At 40.0% G+C, this 27,963-nt stretch overlaps 1 protein-coding gene across 2 annotated transcripts in view; it reads right to left on the reverse strand.

Annotated features, from left to right (window-relative positions):
* The window catches only part of LOC107671184 (nectin-2-like), an 84,850-nt gene that overhangs the window by 49,053 nt on the left and 7,834 nt on the right, over positions 1-27,963 (reverse strand). For both annotated transcript variants that reach the window (XM_016464067.1, XM_016464066.1), the window contains exons 2-6: positions 8,170-8,279; positions 7,728-7,980; positions 6,302-6,598; positions 5,801-5,918; positions 4,129-4,277 (exon numbers count right to left, since the gene is read on the reverse strand). In XM_016464067.1, coding sequence (XP_016319553.1) covers positions 4,129-4,277; positions 5,801-5,918; positions 6,302-6,598; positions 7,728-7,980; positions 8,170-8,279 — 927 coding nt within the window. The remainder of the gene's footprint in view (positions 1-4,128; positions 4,278-5,800; positions 5,919-6,301; positions 6,599-7,727; positions 7,981-8,169; positions 8,280-27,963) is intronic.

Below are 27,963 nucleotides of genomic sequence, written 5' to 3' on the forward strand. Positions count from 1 at the left end.
TTCAGAGAGAGATTGTTGTCACTGCACCACCCGGCCAGGCGGCTCACCTCGCTCCTATAGTTTGTCTCATCTCTGGTGCTAATGAGACCCACTACAGTCGTGTCATCCGCAAACTTAATGAAGAGGTTGGAGTTGTTGACTTGACTTGACTTGACTTGATTTCTACTGTGCATTGTGCCTCTTGCTATGGAACATGCAGTGATTTTCCCTACTCACATTCCATCAGGTCGTAAATGGCTCTGGTCTTAGCAAAGGTGTCGGGGTTGCCATGGTAACCAGTGGCCTGTGGTCATTCGCAGACATCCTGGCGCCCAGTCTATTGGGTGAGGGGTCTGTGACGACTTGTTAATCTAATGAATAACTGATTTGTTAAATCAAATGAAAAATTGTGTTTTTGATTGGTCCAGACGCTACAGCACACAACTGAAATGGCACTCTGAGTGGTTTTCAGCACGCTGCTATGAACTTGCTACGGTGTTCAGAGTGGATTCAAGAGAAGACAAAGACCAAGAAGTGCCAAATTTCTCATAAGCAATATTTCAAATAAAAAATAGGTAATAAATATTATCTACTGCTTGACTAACTAAGCTGTAATCCACAGAGAAAGACTTAAGAATATTTTACTAAATTTTCTATCCCACAAGAAGTTAAGGAGGCGGCTTAACTTCAGTTAAGTCGGTATTAAGTGAAAATTTTCGAATTCATTGAATTATCAAATTCATCCATGCATGCGTTTCATTTTTAAAAATGAGTTTGATCTTTTATCATCAAAATTTCATATCTTGACCTTCCAGTGGCTTGGCAGACTTCTCTCTTGTGTCGTAACAGAGAAAGACTTAAGAATATTTTACTAAATTTTCTATCCCACAAGAAGTTAAGGAGGCGGCTTAACTTCAGTTAAGTTGGTATTAAGTGAAAATTTTCGAATTCATTGAATTATCAAATTCATCCATGCATGCGTTTCATTTTTAAAAATGAGTTTGATCTTTTATCATCAAAATTTCATATCTTGACCTTCCAGTGGCTTGGCAGACTTCTCTCTGGTGTCGTATGCTGGATTTCTCCAATCATTTAGTCTGCATAAACCCCACCCCTTTTACAGTCGACTGCAAGCTCACATTCAGATCGGATTCCATTCCCATAAACAACTGAATGACAGCACCAAGTCTGCAAACTATATTTTTACCGATAATCCATTTCACTCAGATGCATGTCACATAACGGCAGAAAAGATCTACCTCTACTTCTGTTAAAAGTTCCTTAAAGGGATCAATTCATCCAAAAATAAAAATCCTGTCATCATCCTCATGTTAATACAAAGTCAGAGTGTTTCATTGTTGATTTGGACCCCATTGACTTTCATTGTATGAAAAAAAATTTAAACATTCTTTAAAATATCTTCTTTTATGTTTCACAAAAGAAACTAGAAACTAAGAATACACGTTTGGAATGACATGACAGTAACAGTTTTGGGGGAAATATCCCTTTAAGCATGAGCAACAGTAAAAGTGATACTCGCCTTGTGAACACCACTAATTATATTGTATTACCACTAATGTAGTCTCTTTATCTTTCTCCAAGTACTGGCAGTATATTAATAAACGGACATATTAGCGCTCTGAAAGACTCAAAGTGAATGGCTGAGTGGATGAATGAAACTCATGGAGCCTTCCTAGGCAGACAAGAGGGGAAAAAATGTCTCTGAATGCCTCACGTTCTATTTTCATTTTTTTTCTGTCCTACCATTGGACAGGAGAGAGCAGGACAAGACAGAGGAGGAGATTTTTTTTCCATGGCAGCTGGATGGAGAACATGACAGAATCTCCAGAGTTGAAAATGAGGAGAGGAGAGGAGAGGAGAGAGAGAGAGAGAGAGAGAGATTGGATTCCCGGCTCTGGTTCCAGTGGTGGAGCTACAAAACATGCTCCAAGGTATCTCTGTACTGCTCTCATGCTTTCAGGAGGAACACCGAGACAAGATCTGTGCGGGCCAACCTCAGTCACCATGGAGATAGTTACCGGGGGCGAAGACAGCCTGGCTACTGAGAAGGTAGTGGCCATTTCATGGCTGTCAAAACGGCTGCACTTAAGCAGAACCACTCCACGGCTAAGCGCTCCATGGAACATATCTCCTCTTGCACCTGATTCCTAAACTACACCCCGTGAACACCAACCGAACACAACACATTTTGCCCGCACATGCACAGCACAGCACAGGCTGGCTTTGCATTACGGCATTGATTAGCATTTCCCTTCCGCTCTTCCTTTGACAAAACACCAACTGAACACAACAAATTTTGTCTGCACACACACTGCACAGGCTGGCTTTGCATTACGGGTTTGATTAGCATTTCCCTTCTGCTCTTCCTTTGACAGGAGTATAAGAGGCCGGGAGCTGAAACAGCAGTGACTGACTTATCCTCGCCAAGAGCCTCTTTTGTGAGGAGATGGTTGGAGAAGGAGGGTGGGTAGCAGGTTTGGAAGCCACAGAAGTGGTTCAGGCGAACAAAGCAAGAGAGTTTGGAGCGAAGAGGATAGAAGTAATGGGAGCGGAAGAAGGGAGGAGAGTGAGAGGATGCACGTGTAATGGGAGAGCCGTAGGTTCCCAAGGGGGTTGAAATGCCACCAGCGTTCATCCGCTCCACCCTCCTCTCTTGGTTCCGTCTCTTCCTGCTTGTCCTTTTCTCTTGAATGGGAGGAACCAAACGAGGAGGTAAGGCAAGATGTTGTCAGTTTAGTGTTTGGTAGGGGAATGTACTTTTTCCAAATGAGCAAAGATCTGCCTTCAAGCCACACTGATCTGCAAGGACACGTATATGCAAGTGAGAGAGAGAGAGCGAGAGAAAGAGAGAGAGAGAGAGAGAGAGGATGGAGAGGGAAATGGAGGAAGGTAAAAAGCTTTTAAAACCAAAGTTGTGAGAGAAAAGCACCTTTCCTCCACATTACCTAAGAGCTATTAGTCTTGCTCAGCACTAAAGCAGCTCAGTCCCTCCGCAGTCAACCATGTGGATATTTTATTCCATCAGCCTGTCACAGGACATCAGAACGGGCCAGAAAAAGCTAGGAGAGGACAATTTTGCATCCAATGACGCCCATCAAATGCACTGTAGTGCTTGCTTTAGCCATGAAACACTGGGACGGCCACGAGGAGTCACAAATCCAACCCACACCCACCTGATCACCAGTGATAATATAGTCCAAAAATTGATAAAGGAAATACCAATCAAATTACTTCCTCAAGTATACAATCAAAAAAAGAATGCCTAAAATTTATTGATTTTGTCAATAAAGACCAGATGGATCAAATTGATGAAAATATGATGGAAAAAATATTAACAATGCACTCGGTTTTTTTTGTTTTTTTTAAATAGAAATGTAGAAAGATTATAATTGATTTATATAATCCAACCATGTTATGCCGGGTTAAGATTTCCCCACTAGAAATTAAAGACCTGACAGAGATAGGGGTCCAGTAACTCACTCAAATGCAGCCTATATTCACGACCATTAAAAAAAAATTTTGAAGAAGAAGAAATTAATATTTACTATACTTTAATACCTAATACTTATTCTGCAACCATGCATTAAATTAATCAATAGTGTTACAATAGATTTCTATTTCAAATTAATTCTGTTCTTTTAAACACATGACTTCTTTAAATGTATGACCCAATGTGTGAGAAAATTTACAGACACTGCTAACCACCACCCAAATACAGCTGCACTCAACCTCACCCAAACACAGTCACATCTGCAATCACACACATGCTCCTCTCTTTAGAAAGCATCCTTCAGAATTCTATGGGAACTGCGTGGCATTTTCAGACATGTTTTTCCAGATCAAGAAAGTCCCAGACTAAAGTAAAATACACCATCAGAGAGTCAGGAACAGTTGAAGGCTGAGGGATGACAGTGCACGCGGGGTGTTCTTGAGGACAAATAGAGTGATGAACAAAACACATACAGACAAGAAAAGTGCCAACGAACTGCCTTATGTCTGAACTGTAACCCCTTGCTTGTCTGAAATGAGGTCTCATTTTTCCAACTAATGCCCATGTCGCCACCTCACACTCACCCCAGTGGAAATGTGTGAGGAACCTGTAATCAAATACTACACAGACAGACTCACCCCTCACGAAGACGGTGATCTGATCTCTGCCGTATCCCAAACTGTTTTTGACCTCACAGATGAAGGTGTTGTTGATGGTGTCATCCACCTTCTGCACAGCGAGTCGATTTTCCTGCACCTGCACCGTTTCAGGCATCAGTCCAGACAAGCTGAGGGACAAAATCCAGACAATATTAGCACAACGTTTCTGATAGAAACAAAGCTTAAAAGACCTATTGACTATCAGCATTAAATCTGGGCCACTTTGCAGCTTATTCTGGCCAAGAACTGCCCACTTAGGCAGACGTGGTCATCTGACTGACCTTTTGTTATGTTTTTACATGCCGTTTAAAGGCGGGTTTATCTGTAATTGTTGATACCACAATAACACCCTGATGTTGAAAAAAAACGGCACAAACGTGTCAGTCCTTACTCCCAGAACTTGTGTCAAAGCCAGCCAATCAAAATAGAGGGTGCCAGATTGAGAACGTGCTTTCCATTTTTGTGTGCAATATGCATCAGAGGGTTCATGAAAGGAACAGGTGGTTTGTGGGCATTATCTTAAGCCGGGTGCACACTGTACGATTTTTATAGTGTTTTACATTTGTTGTTTGTCAGACTGTACAATATGATCTCAAGTGAGATTTCGGAGTAAATGCCATGTCACACTGGGCGACATCAATGATACACAGCATTGCCAAGACTTTGGTCCCAGTCATCCAGTTAAATTTCATAAGAGCCATCAAACTGCACAACAGTTTTGTTAAATTTTTGACACTGCCAAAACTTTGTTGGAAACCAAAATTCTTCGCATAGGCCAGGGGTGTCCAATCCTGCTCCTAGTGGGCCAATGTTTTGCAGAGTTTAACTTCAGTCTGCCCCAACACTGGAAGCTTCTAGTAATCCTGAAGACTTAGATTAGCTGGTTCAGGTGTGTTTTATTAGGATTGGAGCTAAACTTGGCTGGAAGGCAGCTCTTTGGTAGCAAGATTGGACAATGGTGAACACACCTGAACCAGTTAAAGGGGTCATATGATGCGATTTCAATTTTTCCTTTCTCTTTGGAGTGTTACAAGCTAGAAGAATCTTTAGAATCATAAAGAACATCTGTAAAGTTGCAAAGACTAAAGTCTCAAATCCAAAGAGATATTCTTTATAAAAGTTAAGAGTCAGCCACACCTACCTAAAACGGCTCGTTCTAACACGCCCCCACATGTCTACGTCACTATGTGGGAAGATTTGCATAACGCCACCCAAATGTTCACGCAAAGAAAGAAGGCGTAACTTTTATTCTCACTGTAGTATTGTTGCCGTCGCGGCCATGTCGTGAAGGCGCTGTGTGCTTCCTTGTGGAAGCGAAACTACTTTGTTTGGCCTTCCAAAAGAGGACGATATTGCTTCGTCATGCCTAAATAATGTTCTTTTTAGCAGCATCATATGACCCCTTTAATAAAGGTCTTCAGGAACACTAGAAACTTGCCGGCAGTTGTTCTGGAGCTAAACTATGCATGAAAGGGGGCCTCAAGGAGCAGGATTGGATAACCCTGCATTAAACAATCAAAGACTGGACATTTTGCCCTATTAAGTCTTTTACAATCTTTGAAAGACAGTAAAATGCGGCCTAAAAATCTACAATGTAAACCCCGCTTAAGGGCGAGACTATTCAGAACTGAAAGGGAAAAGAAATGCTCACGTTTTCCAGGTGATAGTGGTGGGGACGGGGTTTCCATCTGCCTGACAGGTCAAATACGCACTTGTCCGACCCCTGTACCAGTTGTTATCATACCCTACGATCTGCACCCGGGGAGGATCTGACAGAGAGAAAAAGACAGACAGAAAAAGAAAAAGAGTAAATCGAAGGATCGAACAACTAGCCTTTATGAATGAGTTTAGCCTTGAGTCACTGAAGTCTTGGACAAATCGAACACTGATATGGTCTATCAGCCGACTCCATGATGACCTCATTGACCCTTAGCTTGTGTTTCTGGTCCAAGCAGCACTGTAAAGCCTCAGGGTAATTTGCTTGATGGCTGTTACTAATGTCTGGCATATTGCATAGACACATTACTGGCCTGGACCAATAGAGACATGACTCACTAAAGCAATTCTCAGCTATAGCAACAGGGAATGCTTAGCGTAACAGCCTTTGGATCAGTAGTTTCTGGTGTATTTAATGGTCTGGTTGAAATCTTACATTCAACAACAAGTCTCATCGGGAAGGTCTCGGGTTGGGTCATGGTACGGTGTGTCACCATGCAGCTGATGTCTTTGCCATTATCCGACGGCTGCGGAACCAGCATGTAGGAACTCTGGACGGTGACTGTATTATCTGGATTTTCCGTCTCGATCGGCGGCGTCACGTTTCCGTTAAGCGGTGTGGACCAAGAAATAGTCGCTGCCGGACGGCCATTGGATGATTCACAGCGTGCCACGATGACTGGGGTTTTGCCGGCGGTAACTGTGACAGTTGTAGCCAAGTTCTTTGGTTTAGCTGTGGGAAAGAGAGAGAGTATGACCTTTATTTGATGCTATAATGTGAAGGAGGGTAAGGGAAGATGAGAGGAGGAGGGGAGGAAGTGGAGACGGGAAGATCACAGCTCTGCTTGTCTTGCCACACGCTAGCACAGCGCTCACATTGTACTCACGTTTCGCTCTGAGAAAGACATCAAAGAGAGGGAAAGGAGAAAAGCAGGGGAGACGGGGAACGACAGGGAAGTGACGACCTCTCAGCATGATAAGCAGGCAGATCAATAGCAGGGAGAGAGAGGAGGGGAGGGGGCAAGTGAGCGAGAGACCGGCCAAGGTTACTGCCACATTTCACACACATTAACAGCAGCACAATTGATCAGACAATACCATTTATAAATCCCCTTTAAGCACACAAACGGACACAGACGTGAGAGCGAGTATGCGTACATACACATACTCCATAAAACAGACTAAGACTGCAACTGACAAATATTTTGATAATCGATCCAAGCTGTCACTTGTCGTTACAGTCCTCTCCCCCACCCAAAAAAAGTTTTTACAATTTTGATTATTTAACATTTCCCCCAGTATTTGATTTAAAATAATGCTGTCTATCAATTAGTACTGCAAATAATCAGATACAAAAATTCCTAATGCTCCTCCTGATTGTTGAATTAGTTTTTTCTTCATTTTTTAGATTAGTTAGATTTAAAAAATAAATTTTCCCTTGTATTTTATTGGGGGGAAAATGTATACATTTCAATTAATCATAATTGGATATAAAAAATACAATTTCCCCTTGTTTTTACTGAAAAACTGATCGGTCAATTTAAAAAAAAAAAAAATCTAAACTAATCAGATTTAAAAAAAAAGAAAAAAAAAAGCTAAATTTCCCCCTATTTTATTGAAGAAAAAATATCTTCAACAAACAATGTGCAAACTAAATAATATTAACAATATATTTATAATTTGATGAATGCACACCAAGCATTTTGCTAATGCTATACACGTAAATACATATACATTTTATTAACTCAATGAAATTTGTTGATCATTTTCTTTATAATTTTTTTAACGATTTTATTGATTAGTCATTGCAGTTGTTGATGTTTCTTTTCCTCCAACCCACACAAACACATACTCATACTCACCCAGCATGACCAGCGAAGTGACTCCCTGTTCGTTGCCAGAAGGGTAGGTGGCATATTCACAGATATATCGGCCCTCATCGGTCATCTTCACTTCTCTGATCTGAATGGATGGGTTGTCCAAAGAGGGCGGATCTGTTACAAAACTGACACGTCCTGATACAGGGGATTTCGGTGGGTAATTTGCTCCAAATTTTGGATGGAAAACTGCAATGTTGGTTCGCTCTGCATCATTCCGTTCAAAGATCCATGACACCTGCATGCCAACGGAAACAAATCCAAAATCAATTCAGATGACGACAAACTTATGCTTACAGCACATCAAATGCTTTCAGAAAGTTCTTATTTCAACCCCAGTGAACAAGTTCTTTCTACAAACTCTTGTTCGTTGGGTTTCACAGCTCTGCTTTAGACTGGCAGGAAATTTTGAAGGTTGATTTCAGACCTGAGTGAGTTGGGTTTCGCCTGGGTTCGGAAACTGGCATCGCAGTGTCACCGTCTGACCAGGATATGACACGACTTCTGGCTCCACCCTCACGCGCTGAGCCAACGACCCTGGAAAGAAAACGAGAAAAGGCCCTGAGAATAGGAAACGACCTTCACTTCTGTCCGGCTAAAATCAGGTGACCCGCTACCACCTCACTGAACGCGCCAGAGAGAAATTCAGCACGTTCCAGCACAGTCTAGGAGTTCAGGGATAGTGAAATAAGAAATGATAAATGAGGTTACAACAAAACAGCAAGTAGGCCAATGTTTCTGATCTCAGCTGGGGTGTGAGTGGGTGCGAATATAGATGCGAGTGTGTGCGTGCAAGCGTGTGTGAAAGTATCTATGAAAAAAAAACATTCAGCTCACTCTCTGCAAGAAGCATTCATCATCCACCACAACCCTGACAGAACACATTCAACGAGTACATGAGTGTGTATGTGTGTGCGCACATCAGTGGGGGTATAAAGTGGTAAAGAATTGAAAATTGCACACAAAACACAGTTAAGTGTCATGGGAGCATGGGTGCTCATGCGGACTTGCAAGTTTGACTCAGACTCACAACATTTTCTGATTCCATTCTTCCCCATCATTTCCTGTCCTGTCTCTACTGTGGCCTTCTAAAAGTGGCAAATCTAATGCATAAAGGTACAGTCACATTTACTGTTTTTTACTGAATTTTTGCTGTCGAAATACACTCATTTCAATAAGAATCTGTGCAATCAGGAATTTGCGTGAGATTTGCGCAGATTTCACATCGAGTTGAATGTGAATTCACCGTGCTGACCAACAGAAAGCTGATTGGTTTGAAAGTGACTTTAATGTGAGCTGTGGTTTATACATTGATACACTATTGACAATAAACAATGGACCTTTTTTAGCCTGCAATATTTCGCTAATGCGACCAAAAGTGAGACGGGCATGAAAAAACCCTGTCAAAAGCTGCCACTTTTAAATCGTACTAATATGTACACTTTAGATACTAATATGTACTGCCCCAATGGCACTTTTTTCCTGAGAGCGTACAGTATGTAGGTATAAAACTAGTAAGACAGGTTGGTCTGCTAACCAGCTGAAAAGACCGAAACTCACAAATGAGAAAACACAGCCTCATCAAAACTGTGAAGTTCAAAGGGAAAGACAAATTAAGCAAGAGGAAGCTTGAAAAAGTAAACATGTTTTATGGGAACTCTCATTTGCTTCCTTAGTTTTATCAGGAACATACAGTGGCATTCAAAAGTCCATATTGTAAATATGGGATTCAAAATTTCTAGGCCACAAATCAATTTGTGACATTGATAATGTGACTCTTTGTCTTCCGTTGAAACTTAACATGCTCTCTGGACAAATCATGCTGGAGAACATGATCATCTGGATTTTATACAAACTTGTGGAGCTTCAGTGATGCTGTCATTAAAATACAGTAGGTGTGGAAGTGCAAACTAAACCCTCTCAAATTCATGTTCATTTTCATTTCAACTTTTCTCCTAAATTGTGATGCTGATAATATAATTTGTAGAAGTAATACATTTGTATTAATAAAACAATACATTTAATTAGAAAAATGGAAACATTTTTTCCACAAGTGGTCTTTTGGACCCCACTGTGTCTCTTTCTGTCTCTTGCAGGTGCTCAATCTGAGACGAGGGTGCGCCTGTGTGTGTGTGTGCGTGTGTGCCCACCGAGGCTATTACTTCTGAGCCTGCGTTTGGCACCGCTGAGCCCTGTTATTGAAAATCGCCCTCTCTCTGTCTCTCTCTGGATGGAAAGTGAGGATAGGTCATTACACTGATGTGTAGAGGGGGTCAGCAGTCCATCAGAACGCTAAACACATTCACTTCTCACCTCAACGTTCAGCAGCACGGTGTGTAAATGGAAAAGAGGGAAGGGGGTAGAAGATAGAGAGATGTAGTAATAAGCTGAAAGCACAGGAGAGATACAAACCACCTCAGTCAGCGTAGATGGCATATTTCTCGCAAATGAAAAAGGCTGTAAAGGGATACGCGTACAGTCCCTTGTATCATACAGTATAAATACTGCATAGGTGATCTTAAGGTCCACTGTCACATCTAGTTTTTTTCACAGCCTAGAGTTTTTTGTCCACTGAAACATTTTCAATCGTCTGAACTGGGATCAGAGGAAAAGTTCAGAGAAAAATGTAAAAAATAGAAATATAGCTACCCATTAAAAAGGCTGTTTATCTATACGTCAACTTGGTTTCCATTAGTATAAAACTAAAAATGGCATCTGCATGGATTAAGGTCCAAAGCAGCATGTAAAACTGAATGAGAGACAGAGGCTGTGTGTCAAGCGTGTTTCGGTGTGCTTGCCGCCTGCAGGTGACATGCCACACACACACACACACACACTCAGAGGGTGTTTATGTAAATCACACACAGATGAGCACCCAGAATGAGAGTTTAGATGGGAGACAACGTGCTGTGACTACAAATTGAGTGTGTGTGTGTGTGTGTGAGTAGACCTTCATTTTATATCACAAGGACAGATGACGGAGCATACAGGTTCTATCTGCAGCGCTTATTATCACTCATACTCACACATAATCAGAGTAAATGTGTGGTAAGCAGGAAAATGGAGATGTCCAGTGGCTGAATGAAAATCATTCATGACACAGCTGATGTGAGCAGAGAGAGGAATAAAGACTGAGGGGTGGGAACGGACGGCGATGAACAGCTGGAGGGGGTCTGTGGGGAGCGCGGCCGTGCGTGTGTTTGCGCGTACAGTAAACATTTATGTGCATTCGCAGATGTCTCGAAGTATAAAACTGTACCTTCTGTTTTTGGGGACTTTTTAAAACCTTTTATTGTTAGAGACAGTAGAAAGGAGACAGAAAATCTGGGAATGAGAGGAAAGTTGGCACAAAGATGTTTGAATTCAGAATTCAGTTTGAATTCTAACCATGGCTTCCCATACACTACAAAAAAAAAAATTATTGTATTTTTATGTTGTATTTTAGTAAAAAAAAAAAAAAATGAAACAAGATACATTACTATTAAAAAAAATTAAAATACATTCTTTGGAATTTATACTTTTATTCAGCAAGGACGCATTAAATAATAATATTTAGATTTTATTTAAATAGAATTTAGATTAAATTTAATAGATTAAATTAGATTTTAAAATAGAAAATATTTTAATTTGATAGAAATAAAAATTTCTATTTATCAAAGAATCCTGAAAAATGTGTCACAGCTTGTAAAAAAATATTAAGCAGAACTGTTTTTAACATTGTTAATTATATTTTAAAATATATTAAAATAGAAAACCGTTATTTCAAATTATAATATTATTTCACAACATTACTGATTTACTGTATTTTTAATCAAACAAATGCAGCCTTTGTGAGCATAAGTGACCTCTTTCAAAAACATTAAATAAAACCTTTACCAAATCCAAACTTTTGAACAGCAGTGTATATTGCATAACATCTTAACATTTTTCTTTCTTTGGTAAATGCATCTTGTTTTAAGGAAGTTAACACAAAAAAAATGCAGTATGCAAATTGCAGTATGTCAAATGACAGATCTCAGATGTCCTAATACTTAGTATTCATGAAACAGTAGGTAAACAATCCCCAGATGACCTACTGCATCTGCTGAGATTCTGAAGTGTGCAACCAGTGGACACTTTGCTATCCCATGAGGCCGAAGGAGCAGAGAAGCCATCAGATTAAAAGTTTAACAAAAATAGTAAGGAAGTCAATCTGCTTGTTTCAAGTCTAAGCCAATGGGTAGCCTGTTTGGTTAGTTCGTTTGAGTTTCCCTCTTTTCTTCGCTTTCAAATGGCTAGTAAAAGTGCCGTGCGCATTTTACTTTCACTTTCAAAGTGACGCAATTCGACGTCAAGCAATTGTTCGTTTGAGTTTTCCCTCTTTTCCTCAGATTTATTGGCTTTCAAATAGCTAGAAAAAGTGCCGTGGGCATTTTACTTTCACTTCCAAATTAGCGGCAATTTGGCGTTGACTCAATTCAAGCAACAACAACGTCAAACTCAGAACTTTTATTAACAAAACAAATAAAAATACACCATATATGCCTAATAAAATAACAAATTACTTAGCTTACACAAAGTTTAAATAGGTATATAAAACTGAAAATCAGCAAACACTGTGGAACTAAATAAATAAGAAACGAATGTTTAAAAAAAACTTCCAGTCAATAGGCTTTTCAAAATCTAAAATATTGCCAAACGGGCTCCTTTGCATTTCCTTTCTAAATAATTTTCTGCCATCGTCTTGTCTTTTCTCACCTCACTCTTGTCAGTCAGCTCGACTCGTCTCACGTCGTTCACGCACAGTTCGCCATGCTGCATTGAGTGTTTAGTTTTTAAAAGTGTCTGTCCTCTAACTGAACTAGGCTAAATGATTTTTGTTACTAACGGTGAAACGACGGTGGGGGGCGGTGCCACGGTAGGCAAATGACGTAACCGTTGTTGCGGCTTAACACCGGTATAACCGAAAACACCGTCTATCGCGGCAAGCCTCTCTGAGACTAAAATAAACCTTCTATAATCATATAAACTATAAATGAAAGACATCATACGAAAACTGTGTGCATCTGCTCCAAATGTGTCTGGAGCAGATGCCCTTCAGAATGCACTACCACCATTCAAACATTTCAATAGTGTGTTAGAATTTTGACCAGATATGTTTGTATCAAGCATGTGTGGTAATGATACCACACACACACACACACACACACACACACACACACACAGGAAAAAGGCCAGTTGTCTCACAACCCCATTCACTTTTACCACACACACACATACACTCACAATTATGAGCTAATGAGGCCTGAGAGAAAGAATGAGGGCCATGTGCAGCTTGAAATGAAGCACAAATCATCAAGTATTTGCCTCTTTGTACAAATGTGTGCAACACACACAGATTGAGAGGAATGACACATAACCAAGGCAAAGGGACTTCCATCCTACAGGCTAAATTATTAATCTGCCACTTACGATCAAGAGAGAGAGACAAGAACAACAACAAGATGCTTTTTGCAAGGACTGAAAGAGAAGTGTTTCACTCAAATAAATCATGGGCTTTTCTCATTTTCGATTAGGAGAGTGACAGTTTGTGCATCACTACAGTCGTTCCACGTTTTGCTGGACACGCAGAGCCTTCGCCTGCATGTATTTGGGGCTTGTAACAGCCGTCAATCATCAGCATATCTTGAATGTTACTGGCCAGAGGTGACCAATCAGATGAGCCGAGATAAGGAGACGAATGATTGCTGTTTGTTTGTGCTCACAAAAAATCCTTAAGATTAGAGACAACGAAAACCAAACATACTTGACACCGACCACACTGAATGTTTCAACGCACACACACGCACACACAGAGAGCTCAGAGGTAATCTGAGGACTAATCTAGAAAAATGTGTGTAGAAAAACAGGTTTTGCTGTCCTTGTGGGGATGAAATGTCAGAAAATGTCCCAGAAGAGCTTTTTAATGACATCTGAAACACTTTATTTAGAATTCAGTAGTATTGAATTGAATATTAAAAACCAGGTGAGCTCACAAAACACATTTGCTTTTAGCCCAAACCACATTCAAAATATTTGTTTTGCATCTAGAAGTCATAAATAACATACACAAAGAACGTCCTTCTTCCATCGCTCAAGTTTGACATCATGTACATAATGCAAACGTAAGTGATATGTACAGGATCACGTGATTAGCCCTTGAACAATCCGATAATTAAACACTTCTGGTTTCTCTTTACTTCTGTTCCCCTGCACACATACAAACACACTCGCCTCCGTCTGTGTGTGGTGTGTAATTGGATTCCTGTATTTTCCAGAAGGAGGGAACCCGTTCGGGTACTCGCTTCTGGGTAAAAGTAAAGGGATAGCACAATCTCCAGCCATAGCTAAGAGACCGCAGCCAATCACATTATACTAGGCTTTAATCGGGTACAATACAAGCTCACAGCAGGCTCGCATTTACCTAAACAATCCTCTGAAGAGCTGATCAAGGACCTGCCAGGAGGCAGAATGACTTTTGTTTTGTCTTACTCTCTTGTACTTAGCTTTTTTGTTCGGTTTTATGAATGTAACATCAGTAAGCAAGCAAGCAAGTAAATAAAAAAATAAATCAGTCACGTAATTTGGTTAGCCTTTACAATAACCTTAAAGATTTAGCTATATTATTACAGCTCAGTAGCTCATGTACATTAAAATATATATAAATGTATTTGCAGTCTAAATTGAACATGAGATAAAAAGGCTGTGTTCTGCAAAAATAATAGCATGAATTTCAATCAAGTTGTCCTTGTAGATGACAAACAGATTCCCCAAAAAAAAAATCTTTAAAACTCTTTAAACAATGCTTTCAGTGAAACAACAGCCAGTGCTGCACCATTCAAGAATGACTTGAATGATTTTGTTCCGTAGTTTCAATTAATCATTCAAAAAGACTCAGACTTTCTAAATGAAGTGTTCATGAGTTTATAGTTTTATAATAATTTCACATATTCTTATAACGGTTTTCCATATTAGTGAAGAGTGAGTTTATCATACCCAAGCAAACGTCTATTATTCCTGAAATACTGCCCCAAATGAATCAGAATCAAATCAAATCTAATTAGAACTGGAATCAAACCAAACCAAATATTGAAAGTGGACAGCCAATCAAAACACATGTGCATCAAATGTGCAATGCCACAGAAACAAAAACCAAACAACTGACAAAATGTCCCGTTGTTTGTCAGATTTACATGAAATAGATGCTTTTCTTGTTTGTAACTTGTTAACAAGTAGTGTGTCAAATTTATTTAGACAATTTTATTTTTGTAAATGCAATAAATTCAAGTATTATAAAGTGTTAGCCAGGACTGTTTAGAGTACTGAGCACGGATCAAAGTCTGCAGACCCCCTCAGACGCATTCACAGCACGCTTTCTGAACATACATTCATTACAGCGCCTGTAAACACACTGAGAGTCAGCAAACACTAGCTAAATGGCCACTGTTAGCAAAGCACACAGACACAAAACAGCCTGTCTGTGGAGAATGAGGGGACAGGTAGGATGAGCCGCGTGTGAGGATAGACAGCGCCGCATTTACTAGGCTCAGACATGCTCCACTGAACACATTAACCAAGCATTTCACTACTTGGGTGTAGCAGCGTTGAAACAAGGTTTAGATTACATCACTATATGGTGAATACAGAGCTCATAACAAGGAATAGGCTCACAATGACAATACTAGGTAATCTTTGTACTTCACACAGTCTTCTTAATTAATAAACATTCATGAGCCACAAAAATTCCAATATGCCTATACTCTGAGATGTCAGTTTTACCCCAGCGCAGATATTTTTGACTTTATCTTTTAATATTGATAAATCCAAAGATTCAGCAGAAGAGCTCCTTTCAGGGATGTCAAAACTTTTTTTTAATCAAGTAACATTTGAAAAGGTGAAAAATGTCATTTATAAAATCACTTAAACAATTAAAACTGTCAAAAACGCAATGGTTTCTCCATATAAATGCACGTTCAGTTCCCTGAAAAGTGATTTTGTCTTGCATTCTTTACGCTCAGTTTGCTAAATCTGAGAATTTACTTGATGCCTTAGTTGTTCTTTTATTTCACTTTTTACTGTTTCATAAGTGGTTTATATACTTTTATACTTATTTGTATAATGTTTAATAACGCAATTTAACGAAAGTATATAATGTTAATGTTTCTTGAAAAATAAAACTTTGTTTATATATAATACACACACACACAGTACATACATCTACATCATTCAGACATTTGTCTTTTCAGGCTTTCTTAGTACATGGGGCAAATGTCTCTGCTTTAAATAATATCAGCTATAATATCACATGCTGAAACTATAGCTCTTATAATCTAGAATCATAAATGTGCTTTTAAAGCAAGCTACAGTTGGAAAATTGGCTAAAAGTTAGTTGTAAAGGTTCTGCCACTGTTGCCGGGGTGTATGTGGTAAACTATAAAGCTAATTTGGTTATAAACCATCATCATCATCACAGATACATCTTGCTGATTCACAGCAGAAGAATGCAGAAACGGAAATATCTGGATCACAAATCTATACTGCTTTCCTGTGAGCCTCAGTGCCGCAGAGAGATGGACACACACACATTTTACATGGTGTGTAGACAAAGGGGATGAGGTCGGGTTTAACATCTAATCCATCACAATGACCAACAGAAATGATTTCATGTTTCAAAAATGTCGATAATGTTTCGCTTGATAATACTGGCACAGAGAGGCTTGTCTTGTGGAAAATTAAATGTGAATCCTCTGCCTTTATCAGCACATGTCGTGTCAAAGTCGAACAATAAAAGAGGAAATCAATCAAGAGATCAGTCACTACCTGCCATACATCTGCTGATAACACACACACAAGATCTAACACCCCCCATTAATTAAACTAGCTCCCCTTAATTATACTGATCTTCAAAGAGGGTGACCGAAAGAGAGAGAGAAGGGGGGGAATAAACCAGAATAAAATAGAAGGAAAGAACAGGGAGCTGATTGCATGAATACATGCATCCGCGTTGTTGACTTCTGGGAGAATCTAACAGAGGTACAATATACATTAAGCAGATCATCAAAGAGCTAAATATGACATGTACGAGAGGGGCTAAAGGAAACACACACATGCAGTATTAAGCTGTTAAATGAGCTGGCTGCCAGCGTCTCCTTTTAAAGGATGTGAAGGAGATTAGGCTGAGGCGGCAGAGATTTGCCACCACTTTTGATTAGGAACAGATCATCCTGGATTTTCTTCACATCACACATACACACTCGCACATCAGAGACGCGGCTAATTACAAACGCTCACAGGCGCACACAAATGCCCTCACACACTCCAGCAGCGGTGTCTAACTAATTACCTGTTGGAAATGACAGGATCTGCAGGTGAGAGGAGAGAAAGAGACCGTTAGAGCTTTAACACCTGTGACGGCAGAGGAGACAGAGATGAGACAACTTAACACATGAGAAAGGAGAGAAGAGAAACAGTGAGGAGAAGAGAAGAGACAAGATGAGAAGAGACGAGAATGAAACTGTTATCGCTTTAACACGGGACAGAAGAAACAAGATGAGAATAGTATGAGAAGTAATGACTAATGAGACAGACAAGAAAAGAACAAGATGGTTATAAATTTAACACAAGTAACGAGACAAGAAAGAATTGAGAAAAGATTAGACTGCTATCATTTAGCACCTGAGAAAGGAGAGGAGAGAAGAGAAGGTAAGGAGACAAGAAGAGACAAGATGGTTACCAAAAAAAATTTTTTTTTTTAAATCCATCAATGAATTATGATTCTTTCTTTAATGATCCTGAATCGATCCACAAAAATTGACACATATACTAACAAGATCATGCTATTCAAAATGGATAAACTTTGGATTCAAACATGAGGTGCCGAAAGACTCTGACCCCTAAAGGAGAGGTTTATAACAACACCTGGAGAAAAAAAGAAAAGAAAAAAAAACAAGATGATGGGAGATAGGGATGCACCGATACCGATACTGGTCTCCTGCACTCGTACTCGTACTCGTTAAAATGCACCGATACCAAACGCCGATAGGGAGACCAGAAGGTTATCATCATCTGCTTCTCCTCAAACACAGCGGCTGACACATTCCAGTGCAGATCAGTGAAGGAACTCAGCTTATCTATGAATGATCAGCCACAGAAGATCCGGACACTAGGAGTCCTGAAAAATGGGTCGTAAACCCATCACCCTGTTATTTCCAGGAATAAGGAGGGGTGGAACAGGAGGAGGGAGAGGAGGAAAAAAAGAGAGTGAGCAGAGAAATGCAACAGCTGTTTCCCATCACATCTGCACAAAGACACGGCCATCAGCTCACAGACACTGCCCTGCGGAGGAGAGAGACAGACACAGGGTGGTGTGTGTGTGTGTGTGTGGATGGTCACGGTGGGGGTGAGCGGTAGATGAAGAGAGTTGGAGTTGAGCTCAGTCGTTGAGTAACCTGCTCTGCATTCCCCTTGAGTGAGTCTTTCACTTCCTCAGACAGCTGAAGTTCCTCTCACTCTCGCTCCCTTTTTCTGACACTTGGAACAAGAAGGGCCTGTGTGAGTTCAAAGATGAAGGAACCCAAAGGAAAGTGTGCGAGTGTGTGTGCAAATGTCCTCATCAGACCCTCCTACACCGTCAAGGCATGGCAGCCGCAGCAGAGAGGAGAAATAGGACACATCCATCTGAAGCTGAGCGTATCGAAGAAACAGCACCTCGCACAAGTGACAAGGTTGTTTTTACATTCATTTTGAAGAAAAATTAAACTAACATTTACACATGAAGCAACTACAATAAAAAAAAACTGTGGACTGGATGCACACAAACACAAATTGCTGCCATGCGGAGTAGGTCGTATTTCAGTGAGTCATAAAGATTAGGAAAATCTACTTTGTGAAAACCAACACACACACGCACATCTAATTGGGTGTGAGGTCATCAGATGTGTTGGGGGGCACCGTTTCCATGGCAACAGATGAATTAACACCCCCCCCCCCCAAAAAACGATAATAATGAATCAAACTGAGAGGAGATGAATCAGACTGGAGGTCTCCTGTTGAAAAACACATTAGAACACACAAACACACACATCTGCCTCTGAATCTCCCTCTCACCATTTTTCAAAGCATTTGTTGACTGATAATGGCCACTAAAGTATACAAATGCTACATTGTTTGCTTTGCTTTCAGTCTGTCTTGATGGATCTCTCAACCACAGAGAACTAAACCAAAATATTTACTTGCTAGTTCAAAGAGCCATTATTTAGAGCATCTCTGATCTGAAGTGATTTACACACATGCACATTTACTTACCAATGTAAACAAAAAAAAAGCTAATTAGTTTTACTACAAACTAATTTGAACCTGAAACCTAAACAAAAACAGAAAACTTTTTGCATTTATGAAGAATGAACAACTCATTTCTCAAGCATTTTGTTTCCCAAATGCATGTTCACAAACACAAACACACACACCACCAGTCTCTGTGCACTATTTAACCCTGTCTAACTCCATTATACCATTATACAATTCATGTACTTTGATACATTATTGAAACAATTATTCCTTGCATATTTTTATTTTTTTTTTTAACTTCTCAGACTTCTCTCTGGTGATGCATGTTGGATTTTTCAATCCATAAGTCCACTTAAACTCTGGCCCTTTCTTACAATCAAGTGCAAGCTTGAATTCAGATCTGCCTCCATCCAATAAACAACCTATATAGAAACAAGTCCCTGGCCTAATTTTTTTTTCTTTTTTTATAATCTGTTTCACTCGGATGTACGTCACAATACGCAAAAAAAGATCTGTAGCTTCTTACATTACATCGCGACTTGACAGTGAATTGTCGTTCAAAACCCATTTAACTTCCATAATGTGATGTATTTCTGAGTGAAATGGGATATTTAATGAGGTAAAAGGTACAGGTTGATTTTATCATACCAGATTACATACCGGCACAGATTAATTATTCACAATAAGACCAGGAAAGTGCATTAAGACAAAAAATAAAGTTAATTTTAATTTCACATTGACTTTAAATAGCACCTATAGTCTTTGACTGCTAGCAAGAAACTACTGCAATTCTCTGTACTGCCAGGGACACTCCATGCATGAGTTCCCATCAAAGCAAAGGACCAAACCGGAGAAGGCAAGAAGGGATCTCAGAGAAAAGGAGAATGCTAAAGAAGGGAGATTTGTTTAATCTGCTCTCATCAGCAACGACATCAAATAAAATCTCTCACACAAGGTGAGAAAAGAATAACCACGCAGCTCAATAAGGTTGTTTGCACAAATCCATTTCAAATGCTAAAAATCCATCTGAAAACTCGTTTGCACAACCTCTCTGTGTGAGAGCTGCTTGTTTGTCAGCCACACTTCCACTGAATGTTAAAATATCAATCTTCCTCTCTCGCTCCCTGACACCTCTCCTTCTCTTCCATCATCCATCTCTCTTTATCCATCCGCCCATCTATTCATCCCTCTCTCCCTCTGCATCTCAATAAATAAACACCAAGAAGGGAGCGAGGGAGACCATGAGAGAAAAACTAGGACACTACAACCTGGGACCCATAGACCTCGCCCACACACAGAGAGACTGACAGAGAGAGAGAGACAGGAAGGAGCAGTATACCGGCACACATTTAGGTAAAGGAAGGAAGGAAAGAAGACGTGAGGGAAAGACGTGAGGGATAGAGGAAGAAGAGGGTATAGATGTTCAGGAAAGAGGGGGTGGGACGAACCAGGCACTGGAGGGTGGTCACCGGCACTACAGTTTATTAATAATCCATATCAGATAAATCTTTCCATTGTTAGACTTCAAGGGGGTTTGCAGAGGGATGAAGACAAGGCTGAATGGAGATTTCTGCCCTTTTAAGCTGCATCTGCCTAATCAAAATGCTCCCGAACTAATCACTTAGTTGATTTAACATCCCTTGCTCGCCGCTCCGCCTGGGGCTTTTTTCCTGTTCTTTTCTTTTTATTCTCTCACAGGCCCATGTTGCCCCCAGGGCTCGGTTATGGCATTGAATAATCACTCACAAACTGAAAACAAACTTACAACACACATATATCATGTTAGTCTACTCATACATACAATATTGTAGCAGATGTTAAACATGCAAAGCTGCATGCAAATAGACAACGACTATACAAAGAAATCAGGAAAATTTCATATGAAAGTGAGAACTATGCCCTATTCAGGCCATCTCATATGTGTTTGGCACAGCCTATATATATAGACAGACAGTTTATTTTAAAATAGAATATTTGCTTGATAACATAATAGCAAAATTATTTTTGGTCAAATAAATGCAGCCTTGGTGAGGGTAACAGACTTCTTTCAGAAACGCTAAAAACCTTACAAAGTCCAAACTTTTGAATAATAGTATACATAATTTTTTTTTTCCTAAATACACATAGAAATATTAACAAGTTTTGGTGCAAACAAAATATATAAGAAAACACATGCAAAGGTGTTGCCTAAATTAGGTTCAAATTAATCATGAAGCGGTCACCAAAATTACCAAAAGCAAATTTTCTTCCTTGAAATGACTAGCATGTACAGCTTTACTGAGTGATTGAGCGACTCACTTTCATTTAGATTGACTCTACAAGTAGTGTTCTTTTCCAACATTGCTCTTCGAGGGCACCAAAATGCTATTTGGAATTCGCCCACTGCGTCAGCGCTTTTATTCCCCAACATGCGTAGCTTCTCAGGGAGCACAGTGGGCCATAAAAAAGGAGAGCGAGGGTGAAAATAATCCATTCACCCCTCATAAGAGTTTGAGGAACATTTTCTTCTCTCTTCATTCTTCTGTCCTCTAGAGAGCAAAGGAAGAGAAGGGTGGATCCTCCGACGTTGCCATATCACTTACCTGTATGAATGCACACGGCTGAGAGAACAATCAGCGGCTTTCTTTACTCTCTCTCTCACACACACACATGCATTTGTTTGAAAGGCAGTGTGATTCTAAAAGAGGTATGGGGACAAACACAATGGCCCCTCTGTTCCTGCATGGTCACCATTTCATGTTCCCTTTACTCATTACTGACCAACTGAGCTGCGACTGACAGTTACTGTGTTACTGAATAATTATGCCATTTAGAGAGGAATTCAATACAAACATCTTTTTTAAAAATTAAATTTTAAAAATGTGACGATGCTAGCATTGCGATTTGTGATTGGCTACAATGATCATTGCTTCACGCTCTTCACTGAGCGCTTACACAGATACACACGGGAGCGTTTGAAAGCTGCGTCTATCAGCGGATCCATCAACGAGCAGATATATTAGGGATCAATCACAGACATATCCGTTGAGCACATGAACACAATGGCCAATCAGAATCCACTCAACAGCGCTCAAAATGCAAAGTGCATCACATTTTTTACATTTCAGTACCTTATTCAGCTTAAATGTAGCAAATGTATCATCTACTCCGAATCTATTGTTTGTGTCACAGGTGTAGCTGAATTCTCTCACGGATTCTTACAAGAATTTTGACCTTTAACTGAGTCACCAAATTATTTTCTCCGCTGTCTTCACATGTGTGTTTCTCTCTTTCAACAATAGAAAGAGAGCCGTTTCATTGACTTAACCTTCATGAACTAGTAATGTGACAAAAAAAGAAAGAGACGAGAAGAGAGACTACTAGGAAAAGTAAAGAGAGGTCAGACCCAATTTTAAAAGAAATGGTGCGATTGGGAGCAAAAAAATTTACCTCCCTTTAAAGGGGTCATATGATGCTTTTTTAAAGATCATTATTTTGTGTATTTGGTGTAACAGAATATGTTGACATGCTTTAATGTTCAAACAACACATTATTTTTCAAATACTGTACATTATTGTAGGTCCTCTATGCCCCGCCTCTCTCAAACGCTTCGTTTTCTACAAAGTCCCTCCTTCCGACAAGCGCAGTCTGCTCTGATTGGCCAGCTGACCCAGTGCATTGTGATTGGCCGAACACCGCAAGCACTCGTCGGAAATGTAATGCCCCTTACCATAATCGTGAGCTTCATCTTTCAAAATAAATGTAAAGACAGTAAATAATGTCATTAGTTTTACCATCAGTTCAAGCCCGAAAGGGGAACAGACACAGTACTCCTTCTTTCTTTGCGTGCACATTTGGGCGCATTATGCAAATATTCCCACATAGTGACCTAGATATATGGGGGCGTGTTAGAACGAGCCGTTTTAGGGGGGCGTGGCAGAGTCTTAACTTTGATAAAGAATATCTTTTTGGGTTTGAGACTCTAGTCTTTGCAACTTCAGGGATCTTATCTATGCACAATCAGCTTGTAACACTCCAAAGAGAAAGGAAAACTTGAAATCGCATCATATGACCCCTTTAAAGGAGAAAGCAAATGGCAGAAGGAAGAAAAGAACACGGCATGACTGCATCCAAATACTAAAGAGAAATAGACTGGTTGCATTTGAAAGAATGATTTTACATGAAAGGTAAATCAGGAAGAGAATCATGCCTGGGCTCTCCCGTCATAATAATAACCGCAAACACGGCAGAGACACAGCCGCCCAAAACTTACTCTGACTTGTAGAAGAATCAACTGTCCTGGATTTACAAAGCAAACTGGATTAAACATCCAGCCAAAGTCCAAAACAATCAAAAAGGAACAGCAGAACAACAAAGCTGAGGTAGAGAAATAAGAAAGAAAGAAAAACACATGGCTAGAGGAATAATGAGTCAGAGAGAGGGGGATGGAGGTCGCTGGAGAGTGACAGACTGAACATCTCAGCAGTCAGATAGACCCGTTAAGTGGACTGAATCCTCAAGACGGAAGAAGTGAGAAACAAGGGATAAAGAGGAAGAGAGGAACTGGTGGAAGGAGGATGGGCTGTGCTCATTTGTTAAATGGCTGACAGGAGCAAAAGAATTAGACCAAAAACATCACAGAGGGAAGTCTGGAGGAACACAATGAGGATCAGAGGTCAGAACAAAACTCAACCACCTGCTTAGAAAAAAAACTAAGAAGACTGTTAGTGTCACAATTCACTGGGAGGAACGAGGAGATGTGGAGAATTTACAATACAAGAGTCTTTAATCACGAAATAGGGAGACACAGAGCACAGGGATGACGTTCACAACGAGCAGATAACGAGTAAACCTGACAAACACAAACTGAACAAACTAGGACTTTTAAACACAGGGGAATCAGGAGAACACAGGTGACATCAATGGAACATAATCAAACTAAACAAGGACAGGAACTTGACCAAATAAGGCAAAACAGGAACTGAAACACATGACAAAACAGGTCCAATCCTGACAGTTAGGGAATGCCTAACAAAATGTTATGTGTACTGTATGTCTGCATGCTAAAATGAGGCTTTAGTTTAAAGTGAGAGAGCGTTTACCCAAAATCTTCTAAACCTGTATGAGTTTATTCTGTGGAGCACAAAATGAGATATTTGGGTCAATAAAATCTCATTTTAACACTTTTTAATAAATGTACTCTATATATTCATGTAGTTTTAAATACTTTCATACCATTTTCGAGTACAGTTCAAATTAAGTGTTAAATGTCATGCGGTGTAACCATCATGTAAAAAAATAATACATGTGAGTGTACACATCTTATTAATTATTTTTACAACCTGAATTATCTTTGCCTTGTCATAAAAAGGTCAAATTATCTGATATTTTAAGAGACTTTTTGACATAGCCACACATTTATGATGGTCTTCAGGGATCCACTCTATGATATAATTTCCTGTTTTATGTTATTAAAGGGTTAGTTCACCCAAACATTTAAATTAGCCCATAAATTACTCACCCGGAAGTCATCCTAGGTGTATATGACTTTCTTCTTTCAGAATGGGCTAATTTAAATGTTTGGGTGAACTAACCCTTTAAGCATGTGCGTCACATTACAACAATAAAACATATAAAACAAAGTTTTATAATAACAAAAGATTATCCCAAACTAGTTTTTCTTTCCAATAATTTCATTCATTTAATGAGGCTTCACTTTTTTTTCTTCACTATAATTAGGGTTGTGCCGATCTGATCTGTCATATATACAGTGGGTACGGAAAGTATTCAGACCCCCTTACATTTTTCACTCTTTGTTATATTGCAGCCATTTGCTAAAATAATTTAAGTTAATTTTTTTTCCTCCAAAGAGTGAAAAATTTAAGGGGGTCTGAATACTTTCCGTACCCACTGTATATATTAGGGGTTAAAAGGATCGCAGTTGATCCGTGATACACACGGACCAGGCCCCACAGTTTGGCACGCATGTGATTCGCAGATTAATTTGCCAATTTACACGTTTAAGCGATTTTATACCACAAGAAGAAGCAGCAAAAGAGAACTCGATTCGTTACTCACGTGCTGTTTTTGGTGAAACACACACCCGAAGCATGCACACGCACAGAGACGTGCTTCAGACAGTGCGCGAATACCGAGTAGATTCCTCTTTCACGTCTTCTCAGCATTCTCATTCTCTGTGCTTTAAATATTTTTTTCTTGCTTATCTGAAAAATTATCCGATCCGTGACCACAATAAAACCACAATATGATCCGTTGAAATTAATTAATTAATTATATATATATATAAACCCCTCCAGCCGGTCCATGAGATGTACAAAAGGTTGGAGACCACTGACCTAGACAAGCCCCACTTCTCTTTGGGAGAACAATCTCAGGAGAATTTAATTTAGGAGATTCACACACTAGTTCTTGGTTATTTTACAGTATTTCTTCAAATAAACTGACCTTATAAAATACTACAGAGAACATACACTAGCATTCAGCATATGTACCCAACAGAACTCACAGGAGATGGGCAAAATTATCTTAAAGGTCACTGCTGTTTTTCTCTGACAGCTCGCTACATTGGGCATGCTAATGATATTAGCGTTCTCTGAGGAGCGTTGTGCCGCTCACCCTTACAGGAACAAGATAATTCAGCTCGCTGTGACTGTGCAGTAGTTACTGTATCTGGTCTGGAATGAGGCTGCACAAAAAAACGAGGCCATTTCTGGCTGGCTCGGATCCAGTCCGGCTTCCATCACGCCGTGGACTGGCACGACATTCTGCGGACCAGGTGCAAGGCACCAAGAGGAGGAGAGGAAAAGACAATGATAGACAAGGGCAAACAGGCACTAACGCCAGCGCTAACCACAACTGAGTGCAGGGATAAAGAGTGTGAAAAGGATGTCAACGTGGGAAAAAAATGGGCAGTGGGTATATAAGAGACAATGAAAAGTAAATAATAAAAACAAGATGATAGTCAACAGATCAGACATCCTCTGGAAATGAGGGACTATATATTTCAGAGCAATGTCAGTCCGACAGGTCAGAGGCTTAATGTCTTCAATAAGCCGTGTCGACTCGCAAGGGCATCACTGGCCTTGCTGATCGATACGGGATCAATAGAGCAAAGCCTCGCTTCCTTTTCTGCCTCTGGCTAGCCGACTCCAGATGGACACGCTAACGACAGTGAGAAAAGAGGGAGGGGGGAGAGGAAGGACAATCTTTTAAATAGTATCACACAGTCACTTCATAAAACAGTGTGGGAGAGAAACTGAGGCTAATTAGAGGAAGATTGTCTTCTACGTGATTTGTGAATGGTGACCGGGCTACTGAAGGTCATATGCTTCGTTGCAGACAGCGGTTTTAATTTTCCCTCCTGTGGAGCGTAACGTGTAGCATAATGACACAATTAATGACTAAAGACCCGTTCATTCCACAGATGATAACTACAACTATAGTTTTAATAATGGTTCTTCTATCTGTATGAGAACAGGATAAATACCACAGCTATAAGGTCAACAACACAGGAAAAATATAATTGATCACTTTCAGAATTCTTTTTTTCAGCTGATGAATGCTGAAAACATTTGACAGCCAATCTGAATCCAGATGAGGTTCATTTTAGCTCCACTTCCAACCAATAAAAAGAGAAAAAGCAAAACCCTGACCACAGAAGTTACTTATATCTCACCCGTCACTCATAAGACAGACATTGTTGTGTATGAAGCTTGTGTGTCGTACCAAGCTTTCCGGGGAACCCCTCCAGTGTCCACATTAGTGCAGACTGATGTTAACCGTGAGGTCAGTCATTGATTTCATAGCACAACTGTTCTAATTTTATTACAATAGGTCCTACACAGTAGCTATAATGACACAGAGGAACAATATCGTAGGAATCACTTTCAGAAGTACAGCTTTTTACAGTTGATGAACAACAAAAACATTAACAGCCAATCAAAATCTGCATGATTTTAAAAAGCTTGAGCATTTAGCGGTAGATGACATAACCGCAGCTCACACTGCATAGCATAATATGCAGAACTTTATCGTCTGTTGGTGTTTTTGGTGTGAATGGGTCCTAAATCTCCATACATACTAATCCAAGTCATAATGTGTGTGTGGGTTAAAATACTACTGCTAGACTGAAACTCTTTTAGCACTAGTCATAATATAATGCAACTCTCCATTGTGGGATTCAAGTCCTTCTTATGCAGTTATTTGGAGGCACTGCTACCCAGCCAGACACGTCTTTTCACGCAACCTCGTCTCTCCACACTCCGCTGTGCCCAGTGTGCGAGAGTGCTTGCACTGAGGAGTCCTGAAACCACTGGCATGCTAAATTCATGACAGCACAAGTGTGCTTTTAAAAAATCCTCAGGAATCAAAACCACTTTCACCCCCCCTTGTCCCTCCCTTTGTGAACCTCTCAGGACACACACACTCATTCTGCAAAAAGAAAAGAAGCCTTTCAAGTCACTTCTTCATCTGATGTTTCTGCCTCAAATGATAAAGCATCTGCATGTGTTAGAAACAACTGGTAGGCATGTCATTTCAACTTATGGGGGACAAAAATAGGACATTTTCTTTATTATACGGTTTGTTAAATTTGATGTCATCCCAAATTTGGAAAGGGGGCACATTTCTCCATCCCTCCAGGCCTTATGCCAATGAACCAGGGCTGGATTGGTAATCGGGCATACCGGGCATTTTCCCGGTGGGCCGACACACTTAAGGGGCCGACAATGTTTTTTAATTTTTTTTTGCCGAAAACCATCACGTAGGGACAGCGAGCAGCCAGTGGCCCATTGGTTTGTCTCTTGTATTGACAGCGTAAACTAGAGCCCGACCGATATATCGTTTTGCCGATATTATCAGCCGATATGAGCCTGTCGCCGATATATCGGTATCGGCGAATATGCCGCCGATATGAAAA

The sequence above is a fragment of the Sinocyclocheilus anshuiensis genome, unplaced genomic scaffold, assembly GCF_001515605.1.
Source record: "Sinocyclocheilus anshuiensis isolate Anshui unplaced genomic scaffold, SAMN03320099.WGS_v1.1 scaffold1286, whole genome shotgun sequence".
Classification (NCBI taxonomy): Eukaryota; Metazoa; Chordata; class Actinopteri; order Cypriniformes; family Cyprinidae; genus Sinocyclocheilus; species Sinocyclocheilus anshuiensis.